The following is a 16,944-nucleotide window of genomic DNA, read 5'->3' as shown; positions in this document are numbered from 1 at the left end:
GGAGCGGAGCAACCATAAGTGAGCTGAGTGTTACGTTGTTCTGGGAGTGTTCCAAGCGGAAGCGAGTAACCATATTGCGGTTTTTCTTCGGCTCGTATAGAATTTTTGCCTTTTACTGAAGATTTCCATGGAGGGAAACAGTTTTGAGAGTTTATTTTTTGAGGTTGCGTATTTTAGTGGGGTTATTGGAGTGGGGTTATATTGGAGTTAAAAAAATGAGGTCAATGTTTGATCCTGTGTTTTAACAACTTGTCTGTAATTACCCCGGGGGAATTTAGACAAAAGTTCGTGTCGGAGGTTGGAGTTCCTTTCCAATTATCCACTTCGTTTTGCGAAGTGTGCCTCTTTTACTTTTCTTCTGGTTTCTCTCCAAGGCTTCGCAGTAAGTGATGAAGTTGACGAAATAAAGGAAGGCGTGAAAAAGCACTGAACGTTTTTGGCTCGACATATAGCGACACAAATTAAGCGCGACAGTGTTCATTTCCAATCAGGCTTATTGGTTCCCTTCCTAAAAATAGCAGAGGAGGCAGCTTGGTCAGATTGTTCCCGTTCAATGCTCGCTCGATGCCAGTTTTCCGTGTAAATATACACGGTTCCTTCTCTTAAGGAGCTTAAGTTTTTGGTGAAACCAAGAACTAAAAAAAAAATGGGTACATAATACAGAATCTCAGTGAAAAGTGCTCTACAGCAAGAGCATTATTGAGAGGACAGGGCTAGCTAGCAAATGTGGTTCTCTTGTTCCTGGGTCTTAGATCTACCTCACGGCAGGGGAAGTTACCTAGATCTGTGGCTTTAAGTAAGTATCATCTCCTACCTGGTGTCCTCCGAATTCACAGCCATCAGCTGCTCCCACTGACTCTCATATTCAAAGTATATGCTTCGCACAACCGCATACGTTCTTGGATTCCGGCAATAGCCTCCCAGCCCTCGCCTCACTCCCTTGACCGTCTTTGTCCCAATCCTCCACACAAAGGCCAAGTAATTGTTTAAAATGTAAATCCGATCACACCACCACGTCAATGTGTAACATGTTTTTTCTTCAGAGTGCAAACCCGCCCCGGAATATCATACATGCATTTCTTTACTTGTCTGCTCTTTCTCCTCCTAGAATGTAGGTTCTGTGAGGCAGAGACTTTACCTGATTTGTCCTCTGATAGATCCCATGACCCTAAATCAATGTCTAGCACATGAACACTCAATGAATATTTGTGTAACAAATGAATGAAGAGATTTATTTTCTAAACACATGTACTGTCCCACTACAGTCCTAAGCATTTTACAAAATTAATCTTCCTGAGAACCTAAATAGCTTCTATTTTTATCTCCATTTTATAAACAAAGAAACTGAGGCATAGAAAGTTAAATAGCCTCAATCAAATCACAAAGCCAGAAAATGATGGAGCTGAGATTCAAACCCAGGCAGCTTGGCTCCAGAAGAAGCATTCTCTTCATCACTGTGCTACTTAGCGATTGGGTTCAGGACATGCTACCCTAAAATATGGCACCTCCGCATATTATTTTAAGCTGAAGGAGTTTGAGAAAACAGGAAAGTCATTCTGACCTCCTCACACCCTCAATGCCCGACACACACACACACACACACACACACCATGAAACAGGTCATAAAACTCTCAAGTGAGAGCTGCCCTTAGTATACCGAGAGGAAAGCAGCATCATCTCCAAGGACAAGGAGACTCTGAGAAGAATTCTAACGAGCAAGTCTTGCTAAATTCCCCCCCAGATTACTACCCTTTAACCTAGCATAAAAATACTCAGGCTTAACTGTTTCTTTTTTTTTTTTTTTTTTTTTTTTTTTTTTTTGTGCTGTACGCAGGCCTCTCACTGCTGTGGCCTCTCCCGTTGTGGAGCACAGGCTCCGGACGCGCAGGCTCAGCGGCCACGGCTCACGGGCCCAGCCGCTCCGCGGCATGTGGGATCCTCCTGGACCGGGGCACGAACCCGTGTCCCCTGCACTGGCAGGCAGACTCCCAACCACTGCGCCACCAGGGAAGCCCTTAACTGTTTCTTTTGGTCTTCATTTCCTTATGAAGGCTCCCATGTCACGTAAAAACTTACATTAAATAAATTTGTAGGGACTTCCCTGGTGGTGCAGTGGTTAAGAATCCGCCTGCCAATGCAGGGGACACGGGTTCGAGCCCTAGCCTGGGAAGATCCCACATGCCGCGGAGCAACTAAGCCCCTGCGCCACAACTACTGAGGCTGCACTCTAGAGCCCACGAGCCACAACTAGTGAGCCCTTGTCCCACAACTACTGAAGCTCACACGTCTAGAGCCCATGCTCCACAACAAGAGAAGCCACCACAATGAGAAGCCTGAGCAACGCAACGAAGAGTAGCCTCCGCTCACCACAACTAGAGAAAGCTCGCTCGCAGCAACAAAGACCCAAAGCAGCCAAATAAAAATAAATAAATAAATTTATTTTTTTTAAATTGTATGCTTCTCTCCTGTTAATTGTTTTTGTCAGTTTAATCTTCAGATCCAGCCAAGGACCTGAAGAGGAGCAAGGAAAACTTTTTCCTCTCAATATTACCTTTTCTTTCAGCAAAATGAATCATGCTCTACTTGGTCTGCACTGTGCTTTTCTTACCAAAGATCATGGATTTCTTTTTTTGTTGTTTTTTAATTTTAGCTGCGCTGGGTCTTTGTTACAGCGCACGGGCTCTTCGTTGCGGCACACGGGCTTCTCGTGCAGGCTTAGTTGCTCCGTGGCATGTGGGATCTTAGTTCCCAACCAGGGGTGGCACCCGCATCCCCTGCATTGGAAGGCGGATTCTTAACCACTGGACGACCAGGGAAGTCCCAATCATGGATATTTTTTAATATCACTGTAGGAATATACCATAGTTAATTTAACCAGTCCTCTAGGTTAAACCAGTCCTCTAGGACTAGTTTGTCTTCAATTTTCATTATCCAAACAAAGTGGTACTGAGGGTAACCACATTTTCAGTCTTGAGAAATAATAGCAAATAACTATTTTTAATCCATGTACAATATTTTTTACATAAAATCCCTGAGAAAGAAGAATATTTTTTTCCAATTAGGGACTTCCCTGACAGTCCAGGGTTAAGACTCCGCACTTCCACTGCAGAGGGCACGGGTTCGATCCCTGGTTGGGGAACTAAGATCCCACAAGGCGAGAGGCACAGCCAATAAAAAAAAAAAAGTTAATTGTCCCTAATTTCACACTGATAGTATCTTTTTTTTTTCTTTTTTTGGCTGCTTTGGGTCTTTGTTGCTGCACACGGGCTTTCCCTAGCTGCGGTGAGCGGGGGCTACTCTTAGCTGCGGTGTGGGGGCTTCCCATTGTGTTGGCTTCTCTTGTTGCAGAGCACGGGCTCTAGGTGCGCGGACTTCAGTAGTTGTGGCACGCGGGCTCAGTAGTTGTGGCTCATGGGCTCTAGAGCGCAGGCTCAGTAGTTGTGGCGCACGGGCTTAGTTGCTCCGCGGCATGTGGGATCTTCCCGGACCAGGGCTCGAACCCATGTCCCCTGCATTGGCAGGTGGATACTTAACCACTGCTGCTACCAGGGAAGCCCCACACCAATAGTATCTTAATGGAATAAAATAACATTTAAATAAGAAAGCAAAGTCATCACTGAACATTTACAGAGCACTGATTATGTGACAGGGACTGGGGAAGTAGAAATGAATAAGGCAACACTCCAGGCCCCAGAGATCTTTCTCCAGGGAGATTCAGATCCTCAAGAAGACAAAAATGTGTAACAAATGAATGGGGAGTCTTCAATAACCAAGAAAGTAAATCCAGAGCTGGAGGACCATTGCCTTCAGGACCAGTGAATTTATGCAAAGGCAGTAGTTGAGAGAAGAGTTGCTAATGTTTGGAACCACTAGTAATTTTGAGTTCCCTAAAAGTGAAACCGATTATATTTTGTCCTGAGGGCAGTGGGAATGTTGAGGAACTTAATAAGGAGAGTAGGGCTGACAATCTTACACAAGTCTGGCAGCAGTGTGGGAAATGGTTGGGGGGGGGGTGTCGCCGCTGGAGTGAAGGCAGGAGGATTAATAAGAGCCTGTGGCAGTGATTCCTGCCACAGATACGACTGGCTGAACTGGGCTGAGAGAACTGAACCAACTGGAAAGATCTTGTAGGAGAGGAAAAATAATTTTCTCTCTACTCTCTGTGCTCCTGGCTGAGACCTTTGTAATAAGACATCTTAACAAGAGAAAACAAAAAAACCCAGAAGTTTATTAGCATGTATATCTCATGTATACATGGGAGATACCCAGGGGGAAATGAGTAGCTCCCTGAAGTGGCCTAAAATACCTGCTTAAATACCTCCTTCAGCTAACAATAGAAAGAAAACTGTGGGGAGGCCAGTTATAGGAAGGCCATCAGGAAAAAGCACCAAAAGCAAGGATAAGGTTTATTAAGCAGATTTCACTGACTTCGCTGGAAGATTCTCCTGTGAGTTAGTCATCCTGGTACAGAGAGGGAGACACCCTTACAAATGGAGATTTCCATTCTAAAAATTTCCCTTACAAAAGGGTAACTTCTCTGTTTTCAAAACTTCTCCCTTTTCTCAAAATAATCAGCTTAAAATAACCTTATGCCAAAAAGGCATATTTTGGGATGGCATATTCTGCTACCTTTCAGCCTCTTAAAAGGTAGAAGCCTCGGGAGGCAGATGTGAGGAAGAGGAATAAAGCAAGGATGAGCGGTAGACTTCTGGCTTGGGCACCCACGGAGATGAGAAACACGATGGGGGCAAAACTGGAGAAAGATGAGGGGCGAGCTCAATTTTGGATTGAGTCTGAGGTCTCTGTGGGACATTTAGAGAGAGATCGTCAGGAGGCAGGTTTGGAGTTAAAGAAGGGGCTGAGCTGAAACGATATGTGGGAATTAAAAGAGTAAACAGGGTGGGCGAGAGTGCCCAAGAGCCGGCTGTAACGCCACAGCACAGCGCGAAGGAACCCACTTCCCGGCTTCGCGAGGACCTTGAAGCCAAGGCTCAGCCCACTGACACGCCGCTCAGGCCCGCCCTCCCCCGGAACTTCACCCACAGCCCCTGAGCTTGTCAGACTGCCGCCCCTCCTGCGCCCCGCTAGCCGGGCATTCTGGGAGCGGAAACCCGCTCCGAGCGCGGAGCATGTTGGGAGCTGTAGTTTAGGAGAGGCCCAGAATTCCTCGCAAGTCGCGGCATTTGGTCACTTAAAGGGCAGGTCCAGAAAGCGATGATGCTCCCGGGGCAGGGTACCCCTCCGGCGGCGGCACGGGGCGCCCCGGGCCACATCCCCTCTCCGCAGAGCATGGCATTTCCACGCCTCTACGATCTGTTCCACCTGCAGGGAAGGCGAGTCATGGCGGAGTCACGCAATACCTACCTCAACCCGCAGATCCTGGGCTGCGCCCCCCGCCCTTCCCCCCACGCCGCGGAGTGAATCTGAACCGTGTTCCCCGCGTCCGTACCGGGATGAGCGGCTCCCGCCGGTTCTGCTCTTCCAGGGCGCTCAGCTCTGCCGGAGCCAGCAAGGCCAGTCTCAGCTCCCGCACCACCGGGGCCGCCACCTCGGCCGCAGGCCGCTCCAGCACCGCCTGCCGACGACGCCAGCGTTGAGCCCAGGCGGGCGGGGGCACCTGCCCAGCCGCCCGCTCCCCGGGTTCCTAAGGCCCGAGCCTCCTTCAGCGCCCCCACCCCGCGCTCCCCTCAGCTCCCCCTCACCGCGCCCACGCGCGCCCAGCTCCGGGCTGCCAGGACCAGCTCGGCCTCATCCACGCAGAGCTTGTCGCTGCGCAGCAGGAGCAGCAACGCGGGTGCCGACAGCTCCAGGAAACCACGGGTCCGGAGGGTCTCCTGTGGGTCCGCGATTGGGTCAGTGGGGAGCAGGATGAGGCGTGTGGGGTTGGGAGTATGAAGGTCGGGAGCTGTACCTGGCTGTGGGCCTCTATGAAAGCTACACAGCGCTCCTGCAGCGGTCCCAGGCTAAAGGATACGGCAATCTGAGAGCAGAATGAGGGAGGTCGGGTTGAGACTGGAGGGGCCATGTAGCCCGGCCCTCCACAGGGGGACCACCTGCAAGCCTGTCCAGCAACACCCACCTGCAGTGCCTCACAAACCAGCTCCACATCTAGCACCTTCATCACAAACTGCAGGCACAGCTGGGAACAGAAACGAATGTGGGTTGTGCCCAAATGTCCCTTTTCCAAGACCCCAGCCCCAGTCCAGAAGCAGTGAGCAGGCTTGGAGCAGTGAGCCACCCAGGCTTATAGCAGTCCCAGGCCCATACAGACCTCCCAGGCCAAGGGAGGCAGGGAATCACCAGGGCCCGAGACTTGGCAAACCTGGAGGAACTAGAAACTAGCAAAGCCAAGCCCAGCGACCTACCTTTTAGTAACATTCCTCACTAATCAAGCTAGGTAAGAGCCATGTGAAAATTCCACTCTCCCTTTCTCTCAGGACACTTATCTTTCTCCATGTGTCCCCCTCTGGACTCTTCTCTTTTAACCAGAAACTTGAATTTCATCCACAACATCTCCCTCTCACCCCCCACATCCAGAAAAGCACCGGGTCATGACAATTCCACTTCTCTCAAAGCCATGCACCTCTCTCGGGCAACCACCCCCACCCCCACCCCCCCTCACTGGACTGGTAAGCCCTAATCCCTTCTCCCCTTAGCTTCCAAATCCTCACTCCTTTATCTGAAACCTCATGAATTTCCACTGCCCTCTGGGTAAAAGAAGTCCAAATTCTTGAAAGTTCTGCAGGAACCAGCCCTTGGCATGCTCTCCAATCTCATATCTCCCTCTCCTCTCACACATTGAGTCCAGCCACACTAAATGTCTCACCAGCATCTTTTGTACCTCTGTCTCTGTAACTAGAATGCCATCTCTCCTCTCCCCCTCTGAACAAACTCCTACCTGTTCTACCCGATCCAACACAAATGTTTCCTCCTCCAGGAAGTCTTCCCCTCCTCTCTCCCTGGTGGCGAGACTAGAGACTCTCTGTACAGTCTCAGCACCATTTGCCCTTATCTGTCACACTTCTTATGGCACTGGGTTAAGAGTTTTCTTGTGTCTGTCTCTCTTTGAAGAACAGGGATCAAGGCTAACTTATCCTGGTATCTACAGCACCATCCATAAACACTCCACATGCCCCCACAGCACACACAGGGCACGCGCATATCCGTTTGCACACAGGCACACATAAGTGCCTATCTACACAGAGATACCCATACTTATGTCTGTACCGGTGCACGTTGCTCTCCAGGCTAGCCGGTGTGTGAGGCAGGATAGGAACTGAGCCCATAAGAGGCAGGGGAAACGAGATGAGGCGCCACATAAACCCACCTCTCGCAGTTCCTCCAGCCCATACTCCACAGCCGCCGTCAGCACCTCCAGCACCTGCAGAGTGGGTGATTGGGGGAGTGGAAAGGAGTCTCCCCCGTCCCTCAGCCACCCCTCCTCCCACCCAGACCCCTGCCCGGTGGGCTCACGGAGTGGCGGTGCAGCTTGGCACTGTTGGTGTACAGAAACTCCAGCACTGCCAGGAAGGCCTCAGCTGGCACGGTGCTCAGCACCACAGGGCTAGGCACCCCGGGGCCCGGCTCTGAGCCCAGAAGTCGCTGGAAGAAGTTGCATCTACATGCCAACAAGCACCGGTGGGCAAACACCTCCTGCCGTTCTTGACCGACGACAAAGCGAACATCACTGTGGGAGAGAGGGGCAGAGAACTAGGAAGAGGAGACCAGAGTCTCTGTGCAACTCTAGGCTTTGCCTTTGCCCAACTCCGTTTCCTTATCTGTCCTGTAAAAGAGACAGTCCCTCCAGCCGAAGGTCTGGGTCACACAGGCGTGGTTCTAATTCCAGCTCCACCTTGTGGTGCCTGGGCAAGAGACTTCCTACTCATTAATTCAGCTTTCTCATCCCTGAAACGGGATGCGAATCCCAAACCCTAGGAGGTGGCTATGTTTGATCAATTGATCACTGAGGGGGCACCAGGGCTGATATAAGGTTGATCCCAATACCCCTCTCCTCCCCGCCCCCAGCCTGTGTCTTGGGGGAAGGGAAACTCTTTTTGGCTTCTCCTCCACAGACTGCAAACTCAGCTTTTTCAGCCTCCTCCAGACAGGAGAGGGTAGGGTTGGGGGTGCAGAGTGCACCGGCTGCAAACAGACACGTCAGTGAGGCACCATCATGAGGCCGGACCACATTTTCCATCTTCACGATCACTACCGGCCCCAGCCTCTGGGCCTCTGAACAGCATAGCGGGTAGGAAGCAAGAGATGAAGCTTGAGCTTCCTGGAGCCTCCCAGTCTCAGGTCCAAGGCCTGGGGGTTCCCACTGCTCAGACCAGACTGCGATGCCCAAAGAAGTAGGGTTATAGGAGTCACCGACCCGTAGGGAGGGGCCCAGCTCCGAGGCAGGGGGAATAGAAAGCTGCATTCTAGTTCTCCTGACCAGCGTGACCCCCGTACTCTATCCCTTGGTTTCAGACAGCACAGCGTCCTGGGCAGGCAGTGTGCCCCAGGCAGCACCCTTGAACTACTTCCTGTCTGCAACTCTGGCTCAGTCTCTTGAGCTTTGTTCCTCTTGTGAGTCCGCAGTTCCCAGAGCAGGGTTATCTGCTCCTCTGCCTCCCTAGGGAGGCACTCAAGTTACATTCCATTTCTCAGGGTCCTGGGGGCAGAGGGCTCTTCTCTGCCAGGAGCCTAAGATCCAAAACAGGAAGGCCTTTCCCTGAGGTCACATAGCTGCTCTGAGCTCCGGTCCCCAGTGCCCCCACCTCTGGCTCTCGTAGACACTAAGCGACCAGTAGTTATCCTCTACACTTGACTTCCCCAGACTGAGTTCACCAGGGAGGAGGGTCAAGTCCTAATTCCCCACTTCCTCTGTACCCAGCGCTTCCTCAGAGTCAAGGGGCCCAGCAGAGCCAGCTAGGGAAAACCCACAAACAGGGCCCCCCCTCACCTGTATAGGGGGTTGTTGACGAGGCTTCGGAGTGCTGTGGAAAAGGGCGCAGCCTCCCCGTGCACAATCAGTCCTGGGGTCTCCATGGGTGGGGTAGGGCAGGGGAGTGAGCAGGAGGAACAGCCTAGGAGGCCTGTTGTCTGCTGGTCCGTGGGAGGCGGTAGGTGGAAGGAGCAGGAGGCCTGGTTGAGCCCTAAAGCTTGTGAGGAGCTAGAAAGGCCCGAGAGGGAGGGGCAAGAGCTTGGGAGGCCTGTTTGCTGAGAAGCTAAAGTTTAGGAATGAGGCAGGAGGCCCAGGTTCCTGAAGGCATCAGAGGCCAGTGGAGGAGGCCAGAGGCTTGGCTTGGGGATGGGGACTCAGGGAGGGGACCAAGAGAGGCCAAGGTAGAGCAGACTGGACTCAGGAGGAGAGGCTGGCTGTGGATGAGGCCCCAGCTGGGAGCATGCCCAGGCAGCGCTGGGGTGGGAAGCCTGTGGGTTTCCACGGAAACTAGAGCCCAGCCAGAGACGAGGCCCCGCCCAGCTCCCACAGGCCCAGAGAAAACTTCAGCCCTAGAGGGGCCCTAAGCAGAGTCGGAGGGTCTTGGCACCCTGGCCCCTGCCTGTCCTGGGTTCAGAGTTCAAACTCCCTGCCCCCTCCCACCCTCCCCCCAACAGGCACACAGGGTCAAGATCGGGCTAGCCAGGCCTGGGGAACCCCCCTCAGCGGGGAAAGTCCTTGTCCCTATGGACCGTTTTCAGGGCCCAGACCTGGCTTGTTTGGGAGGTGGCAGTCCTGTTGCTCCCAGAGAGGGGTCAGGTGAGGAGGTGTCACCTCTGAAAGAGGAGTCATGGTCTCTGGCATCCCTGAAATGCAACCGAACGGGGGGGGGGGGGGGGGGTCGGCAATCTGAGCAGTAGGGCACACAAGAGGTGTGGATAGGTCAGCATTGAGGTCAGCAGGGTGCACTTAGGAGTGGAGTCATCACTGTTGCATCAGGTCTGTATTCGGATGGGTCTCCCTTCCCCCTCCCCCAGCCCTGAATTGAGGAAGTCATCCGAGCCACACCCTAGCTCTGCACAGGGAACGGAAAACTTTTGCCCTAGTTGAGGCTGACGGGGAGATGATAGGGCCGGGGGCGGGAGTGGGGGAGCTCCTTCCCGTAGGCCCAGGTCCGGATTTCTGAGGGGCCTCCCCCACAGCCTCAGGGTTTCCCCATATCCCAGGCCCTCTGAGACTTGCTGACAAGTGGAGAGCCAGTCTTCACAAGGGGTGAAATGGACAGTGGGTCAAGAGCTCTGGGGTGGGGGGACACCAATCTGACCAGAGCCCCTCTCTACATCTGCCCCTTCAGTCAGACTTGTATGCCCTTGGGCTCTAAGCCCCCGCTGATCCCTCTCCCCTGATGACTCAGTCACCTGGCAGGTGCTCATAGTAGGCACACTCCCAGGTTAAGCCAGAGCCGGGACAGGAAAGAGGGAACCGGGAAGAGGGGAGTGCTTGCCCAGTAACCCATGGCAACTCCACAACAAAGGCAAGGGGCCCTTAACCTCCCACCTGCCAGCCAGGCCAGCCAGACAAGGGCTGTTAGGAGAGAGCTCGGAGGCCAAAGGCTACAGGTGACTCAGGTGTCTGAGGAGTTTCGGGAGAAGAGGGCAGCCATCCCAGAAGTGATTCTGGAGGTAGGCCCGGAAGCCAAAAGCGGAGAGTGGAAGGACCATCCTGAGTCACCTGGCCCCAGCCGCAGCCAGTTGTAGGGATCCTTGTGCCACCGTAAGAGCAGGTAGGGGTGGAGGGTGTCTGGATTCAAGACTCACAGGGCTAGAAGGATCTGTGGGGGATGAAGGAGTTGGGTCTGTCTGTCCCTCCCTCTGGTCAGGGGGTGGAGGCGCCACTGTCTAGGTTGAGGCAGAGGGCAGATACATCTCCCCCTTCTGCTGGTGAAGTCAGGTGGAAGGGAGAAAAGGAGGTGTACTTCGAGCTCATTTAACTAATCTCCATAGTGCCCAAGGCAAGTGGAGCTCAGGGGGCAGGGATAGCAAGATGATAGTCTGAGCAGCATCGCTCCCCTTATTGTGTCCCTAACAGCCCTTAACCCTCTAAGCACCTAGGAATCCACGCAGCCCCGGACTATTTGATTCACCTGTCCCAAAAAAAACAGGTAAGAAGGGATTAGGGGTTAAAAACGCTTATCATTAAGTAAAAGATGGGATGGTGTACAGAGACGGCCAGTGAGGGCCATCCCGTCCAAGCGTGGGTCTTCCAGCCGGCAGGTCCACGGCTGGCAGGCCTGTGCCCTCCGGTTACGAGGAGGAGGAGGCTGCCAAAGACCATGGGCTGAAACAATCACCAGCGCAGCCTCCAGGCCGTCTGCCCAGCATCGATGAGACCCGACCAGACGGCACGGCCCCGGCCTCCCGCCGTGGCTCCGTGCTAGGTCCGGCCTCGTCCTTTTCGCGCCGCACTCGCTGGCCGGGCCAGGCGCAGGTCTTCGGGGTCGGCGCCCATCCCTGGGCCCCTTGCCCCCTCTAGGCTCGCGGGTCAGCTCCTCTGGCTTACCCCTGGCGGCCGCCCGCAGGGCAGCGCCCTCGTACCACACGGAGTCGGCACCACGGGAGCGCTGTGAGGCCGCGTGTGCACAGCAGGCCCTGGAAGCGGCGTTGGAGGCAGGATTGCGTGAAGCGTGCTACTCCCACGCCGAGGCCGGGCGGCTGGCGCCGGAGCTGTGTGAGCTGGTGCACGTGCGCCTGCGCCTGCGCGAGCTCAGCCCGCCGCGCTACAAGCTGGTGTGCAGCATGGTTGCTGGGGCCGCGCGCCGGACAGGGCATGTGCGTGGTCAACCGCACGCTCTGGGACTGGGCCCGCGACAGGCTGGCCACGGCCGCGGTCACCAACGCCTCCTTCTTCGCCATGGCCACGGTCCACAGGCTCTACTGCGAGTGAGGACTCCCCCGAGTTTTGCAAAAACGGTTTATTATACCAGGAGGAGGCCCTCCCTGGGGCTCACATCCCAATAAATAAATGTCTGTCAATAAATAAAAGTGGTCCATAAATAACGCCCCCTAGCGAGGGGCTAAGGCTCAGGCTTTTCTTGGAGAAGGGGTAGGAGGCTGCCTCCAACCCCAGTAAAGCTGGTCCCTGATTCCCTGGGGGATTCGGCCCAGAGCCCCCAGTGAGGCACCAAAGGAACAGGGAGGGCCACAAAGGCAAGGGCCAGAGCCTTACAGGCATAGGCGTCAGGCCTGAGGGCTTGGGTGGTGGCCGGCCCCGCAGGTTGGGGCCTAGACTGGGCAGCGGTCCCGGAGCAGGCGCAGAGCATAGCAGAGCCGCTGCCTCAGGTCTGGGGAGCAGCCCAGCTGCTGAAGGTGGGAAGCAAGGTAAGTACAAGCACTGCGATTGCGGGCCACAAAAGTCACAAGGAGGGGCTCCCAGCCACTGAGGATCAGCTTGGTGTGGTCTCCGTAGAAGTTCACCTGTGTGCAGGAGGGTGGCACTGATCAGGGCCTAAGGCCCAGACCGTTTCCTCCCCAGCACCCTGGACCTCCCAGACCTTACCCCCAACTCCAAGAGAAGCTCTTACCTGGATGGTGCCATCACTAAAGAGCATGAGTAGGGCCTGATCAGTCTTGACCCACTGTAGCAGGAGTGGGGGGACAGGCACCTCCACCTCTTCCACACTGGGCAGATCTCCACCCTGGGAGCAGGGGCAGGTCACTTGTCTGACATGAGTCAGTCCTCTCTCCATTCATGTCTCCCTTAGAGGTTTAGCTTCTAGCTGCAGCACCCATCCCCTCGCCCACCCACCCCCAAAGGGAAACAGAAAGGGATCAGGATGTGTTCGTCCTCAACGTGCCCCACCCCAGTCCACAAACCTTCATGAGGCGCTGCTCCATGTAGGAGGCAAAATACCTCAGGACACTCAGCTGAGGCTGCAGGGCCCGAGGCACAGCACCCACAGAGAAGGAGAAGTGCTTGGTGCTGGTGGGGTCGTAGTGCACAGTCCTAGAGGGGAAGAGATGGAGACAGAAATCAGATGGAGCCCTGTACCCACGCCCCTCCCCTGAGAGACTGCAGGTCCGGGAGCCCAGGAGCACACACCAAGGTACAGCCCTGCTGCGTACAGTGGGCTGGATACAAGACACCCCATGACACCACTTACTTTCTGTTGGCTGACAGGGCCATGTGTGTGCCATCGTTGAAGAGCACAGCCACACGGCAGCTGGACAGTTGATACCCAAAGCCAAACTTGTTGGAATAGTCAACCCACTTGCTGACCCACACCAGAGGCTCTGGCTGGGCCAGGGGAGCGGGGTTCTGTTCAGCTGTCATGGAAGAGGAAGGAATGAGGACCTGTTCCTGGCCTCCCAGTCAAAGAACTCCCACCACCATTCACATACACCAGACCCCAGCCTCACCTGGGGACATGAAGGCCAGGCAGTTTCTCAGAGCACAGAGGGCTGACTCCACCACTGTGGCCACAGTCAGACCTTCTTCAAACCCTGAAGGGAACAGGGCACTGAGAATTAGGCAATAGTCCCCAAGGTCCTAGACAGTGACTCTCCACCCACTCCTTCCCTTTGGGCCTGGTCTCAGGCCTAGCAACCTCTAGCACCCTTCACCCTCCTGGTGGCTCACCATCTCCACTGCTCGCCAGTGTCCCACGGGGTGAACTGTCCTCAAGTGCTGTCTCTACCAGGCTGATGGGGGCTGGACCTGAAGCTGCCGGAGCCTGGAGGGTTGGGTGGAGAAAGGGAGTGAGATAGGCCCCGAAATCCAAATCCTTGAGAGTCCATGGCCTGGCCCTGCCCTGGCACCCGGGGCACCCCAGGTCAGCCCTTTCTGGCCGATGAGACACAGCCAATTAGGCCACCACGAGGCTAGATGTTTCATCAGCCTCTTTTATCCCAGGCTTCCCGCAGCTGCTAGGGTGGGGGTGAGTCAGGGGAACACTGTCCACGTGAGCACCTCACCTCGGGCCTGGCACCCTGATGGCCAATGGACATCCGAGTGAGGCTGTTCACCAAACAGGAGACTTCGTCCTGCTCCTCAGGATGGTTCTTATCTGGGTGGGGCGAGACAGAATCCTCAGAACCCTGTCCAGCCCCACTGCTTCCCGCTGGGATGATACTGTTAGGCATACCCACGTGCCTGTGTAACACATGCTCTCCCCAGGGACTCAGACTCACACCCTCACATGTACTTGACAAGCCCCCTGCCGCTCTGTACCCTCAAAACCACTGACATCCCAGACTCACTCTTACTCTTCTTCCTCCCAAATAGGCTCTTGGTAACTTTGACAAACAGAATCCTAGCTGGGTTAAGGGGTGTCAGGTCTGGGACTGTCACACAGCTGCTGACAGGGAGCCGGTAGGGGGTGTAGCCCTGAAGAGAGAAGGCGTGTGAGCAGAGAAGAGCAGTGCAGGGGTCCTGTCACCTGCTCCCATTCAATCCCCTGGGAATCCGCAGACTGGACATGTCTGGGGGGCCACAAACCTTGGTAAAGAAGTTGTGGCGCAGGATCTGGTCAATTGAGGGGCGGTCTTGGGGTGAGGCTCGAAGGATGGTGGCCAGGAGCTGCCGGGCAGGCAGTGAGAGGCTGGCAGGCAGCGTGTAGTGAACCTGTTTGATGCAGCGGTATGTCTCCTTCAGGTCAACTGTCTCAAAGGGGGGGCTCCCACATAGCAGTGTGTACCTGTGGGGCAGAGAAAGGGGGTCAGGAGTAAAGTGGAACATATGCCTCCCTGGGTACCCCCTGTGTGCACATGACCCTGGGACTCACATGACACAGCCCAGGGACCACACATCTGCCTCAGGGCCGTGGCCCTGTCTCTGCAGCACTTCTGGGGCCACATAGTTGGGGGTGCCACAGATGGTCCTGAAAGGGGGTAGGGAAGAGCAGAGGACAAGGTTCAGAAGCAGCCTGGCTGGCCCCTCATCCCTGCCCCCACTGTGAGTTCAGACAAAGCAGCTGCCTGTCACCAAAGGCCAGAGAACTCCTGCTTGTTCTGAGACAATGGATGCTGGGGATGGCAGCTGAGTCCCTGCCCACCCGCCTGGCCCAGCTGCTCAGCTGCTCTGCAGGACAGGGGGAGGCCCTGACCCCCAACCCAGCCCCCTCCTCCAGGGTCAACAGAGGGTCCATCACTGATCCCTTCCTCCTTCCCCCACTCCCGTCTGTCAGACACCCGTACAGGATGTCACCTCCTATGGTCTGTGCCACACACACCAACACCAGCTGTCACGTCCCCCATAAACACTCAACTACCACACATGCTATCTGTTTTACACCCAGTCTTCGTTGCCACAGTAGGTTATCGTGACACATGGGGTGTCATGTCCCACCATCCCTACACTCTCAGTCCATCTCACACATTCTTATGTCACCATCCACATTCACACAGGATCAGTCATACACCTCCAAGAATCCTTACACCCATCTGTCTCGGGGACTAAACACACAGAGGACCCACAGCCTCTCCATCATTCCCATTCACCCAGGCTGCCACTGCCACCATCTCACACACACACACACACAGCCCATCATCCTTTCCCATCTATTACACAGACACATCAGGCAGTCATCGTGCCTACCACATACATATTTAGTGTCTGTCACGCACGTCATCTGTGTCACACAGACTGTGGCCACCCCCCTCCTCAAACACTCACTTGTTCCTATGCTCCGGGGGCTCCAACCTGGTTGCCAGCCCAAAATCCCCCAACTTCAGTTCCATGTTCTCAGTGATGAAAAAATTTCCTGGACCGGGGTAGAGAAATGTGTCAGACGCCTTTTTCTCTGCCTCCCCAACCCCCCATCCTGTTGGCCCAGGAGTCTCACCCAGCTTGAGGTCTCGGTGCAAGATGCCTCGCTGGTGCAAGTACTTGAGTCCGGAAAGGATCTGCCGAAGGTAGTAGCGCACCTCTGGCTCCAACAGGGTGTGCCGGGCCTTCCAGATGTGGGCCAGGGACTGCAGAGAGCCACTGCCTCAGCCCCTCGTCTGCCCTCCCGGATCCTCCCTCCACTCGTGCTTGCTGAGGAAAAGCAGGGCTCCAACTTTGGGTCTTAAGGTCCCCATTCCCTCCACCACCTCCATCACCATCCCTCACCTTTCGGCTGCAGAGCTCCAGGAAAATGTATATGTTGTCAGCATCCTCAAAGTGGTGTGAGAAACGCACAATGTGGCGGTGCTGCAGGCCGCGGTGCAGCTCAATCTCGTTTAGGATCTGCAATGGGGACGCGGGGTTGTCATTCGCAAAGGGCTCCCACGCCACTGTCCCCACCCCACCCGTCATTTGCTGGGACTGGGTCCCGGCTCACCTTCTCGCGCTGATGCGGCTTGGTGATGCGGCTCTGCGAGATGACTTTGACCGCGTAGGCATTGCCGGTCTCTGTGTCAGTGGCCTCGTAGCAGCGGGCGAAGCCCCCCTATAAGGAGGGGGCATCAGGCAGGGCGCTCCAGGGGAGCGCCAGGGCAGGCCAGCAGAGGTTCCCGCGCCGAGGCCAAACGCCCCTGCCACGCCCCGCGCGGGCAAAGAGGCCAGCAGGGTCCCCCTCTACCCTCGCTGACACCACCCCCCCAGCTCACCTTGCCCAAAAGGCGGCCTTTGAAGTAGGTGCGGCCGCTGCGCGGGTCAGTGATGAGGCGCCCAGCGTCCGGCGCCAGCGGCCCGGCCAGCACCTCCGGCTCAGGTCCCGGCATGGGACTCCCAGGAGGTCCGGGCCCGGCGGGGGGCGCTGGCAGGGCGGCAGCACGCGGGAAGGGGCGCGGGGACAGGAAGCCGGTCGCGGGCTCCATGAGGGCGGTGCGGCGCTGCGCGGGCCCGGCTAATTCTGGCTTCCGCCAGGCCGCGGCAGCGCGTGGCGCTGGCTGGATTTGCTACGCGGCGCTCGCGCCCGAGAGAGCCCAGCGTTTTTATCAATGAACGCCTGCCCCCTCCCTGGCGTCTCGTCATTAAGAGCCCGCCCCCTTCCTGGAGGCGAGTCACCAAAAGCCACGCCCTTCCTCGGGCCTTACGTC

At 55.5% G+C, this 16,944-nt stretch overlaps 3 protein-coding genes and 1 non-coding gene across 5 annotated transcripts; 2 read left to right on the top strand and 2 right to left on the bottom strand.

The window, feature by feature from the left end:
- Positions 1–72: 72 nt before the first annotated feature.
- LOC116745669 lies at positions 73–183 on the top strand. Its single transcript, XR_004347515.1, has one exon. It is a non-coding gene; the product is annotated as a U5 spliceosomal RNA (small nuclear RNA).
- A 4,019-nt stretch (positions 184–4,202) lies between these two features.
- BTBD19 (BTB domain containing 19) lies at positions 4,203–9,564 on the bottom strand. 2 transcript variants are annotated; one of them, XM_032602436.1, is made up of 8 exons: positions 8,948–9,564; positions 7,474–7,687; positions 7,328–7,381; positions 6,080–6,139; positions 5,912–5,980; positions 5,703–5,834; positions 5,450–5,575; positions 4,203–5,322 (listed from the first exon to the last, which is right to left on the bottom strand). In XM_032602436.1, exons 1-8 carry the CDS (start codon positions 9,031–9,033, stop codon positions 5,188–5,190), a joined length of 876 nt encoding a protein of 291 aa, XP_032458327.1. In that variant the 5' UTR covers positions 9,034–9,564; the 3' UTR covers positions 4,203–5,187. The 2 variants fall into 2 exon arrangements, with proteins under 2 accessions (XP_032458327.1, XP_032458320.1); XM_032602429.1 differs by having other exon boundaries at positions 4,206–5,322; positions 5,912–6,139.
- A 108-nt stretch (positions 9,565–9,672) lies between these two features.
- TCTEX1D4 (Tctex1 domain containing 4) lies at positions 9,673–11,893 on the top strand. Its single transcript, XM_032637200.1, is given in 4 exon segments — positions 9,673–9,745; positions 11,163–11,387; positions 11,390–11,727; positions 11,729–11,893. Coding segments are annotated over 4 exon segments (777 nt in total). The 3' UTR covers positions 11,870–11,893.
- On the bottom strand, positions 11,881–16,860 carry PLK3 (polo like kinase 3). Its single transcript, XM_032602402.1, has 15 exons — positions 16,513–16,860; positions 16,245–16,352; positions 16,034–16,150; positions 15,765–15,894; positions 15,596–15,683; positions 14,706–14,801; positions 14,420–14,618; positions 14,182–14,308; positions 13,897–13,988; positions 13,562–13,655; positions 13,342–13,425; positions 13,086–13,248; positions 12,799–12,928; positions 12,507–12,620; positions 11,881–12,399 (listed from the first exon to the last, which is right to left on the bottom strand). Exons 1-15 carry the CDS (start codon positions 16,720–16,722, stop codon positions 12,208–12,210), a joined length of 1,944 nt encoding a protein of 647 aa, XP_032458293.1. The 5' UTR covers positions 16,723–16,860; the 3' UTR covers positions 11,881–12,207.
- Between the last annotated feature and the right edge of the window lie 84 nt (positions 16,861–16,944).

The sequence above is a fragment of the Phocoena sinus genome, chromosome 1 (assembly GCF_008692025.1).
Source record: "Phocoena sinus isolate mPhoSin1 chromosome 1, mPhoSin1.pri, whole genome shotgun sequence".
Classification (NCBI taxonomy): domain Eukaryota; kingdom Metazoa; phylum Chordata; class Mammalia; order Artiodactyla; family Phocoenidae; genus Phocoena; species Phocoena sinus.
Note: the sequence above shows the minus strand (reverse complement) of the source record. Positions and strands in the feature narration are given on the sequence as shown.

Excerpts from the sequence above, each read along its gene's own strand:
- PLK3 (XM_032602402.1), bottom strand. The coding sequence starts at position 16,722 with ATGGAGCCCGCGACCGGCTTCCTGTCCCCGCGCCCCTTCCCGCGTGCT. Across the intron at positions 14,619-14,705 it reads TGGTCCCTGGGCTGTGTCAT|GTACACACTGCTATGTGGGA; the intron begins GTGAGTCCCAGG and ends TCTGCCCCACAG. Across the intron at positions 13,426-13,561 it reads ACTGGCGAGCAGTGGAGATG|GGTTTGAAGAAGGTCTGACT; the intron begins GTGAGCCACCAG and ends TGTTCCCTTCAG.
- BTBD19 (XM_032602429.1), bottom strand. The coding sequence starts at position 9,033 with ATGGAGACCCCAGGACTGATTGTGCACGGGGAGGCTGCGCCCTTTTCC. Across the intron at positions 7,382-7,473 it reads CCAAGCTGCACCGCCACTCC|GTGCTGGAGGTGCTGACGGC; the intron begins GTGAGCCCACCG and ends CCCACTCTGCAG. Across the intron at positions 5,835-5,911 it reads TCATAGAGGCCCACAGCCAG|GAGACCCTCCGGACCCGTGG; the intron begins GTACAGCTCCCG and ends GCGGACCCACAG.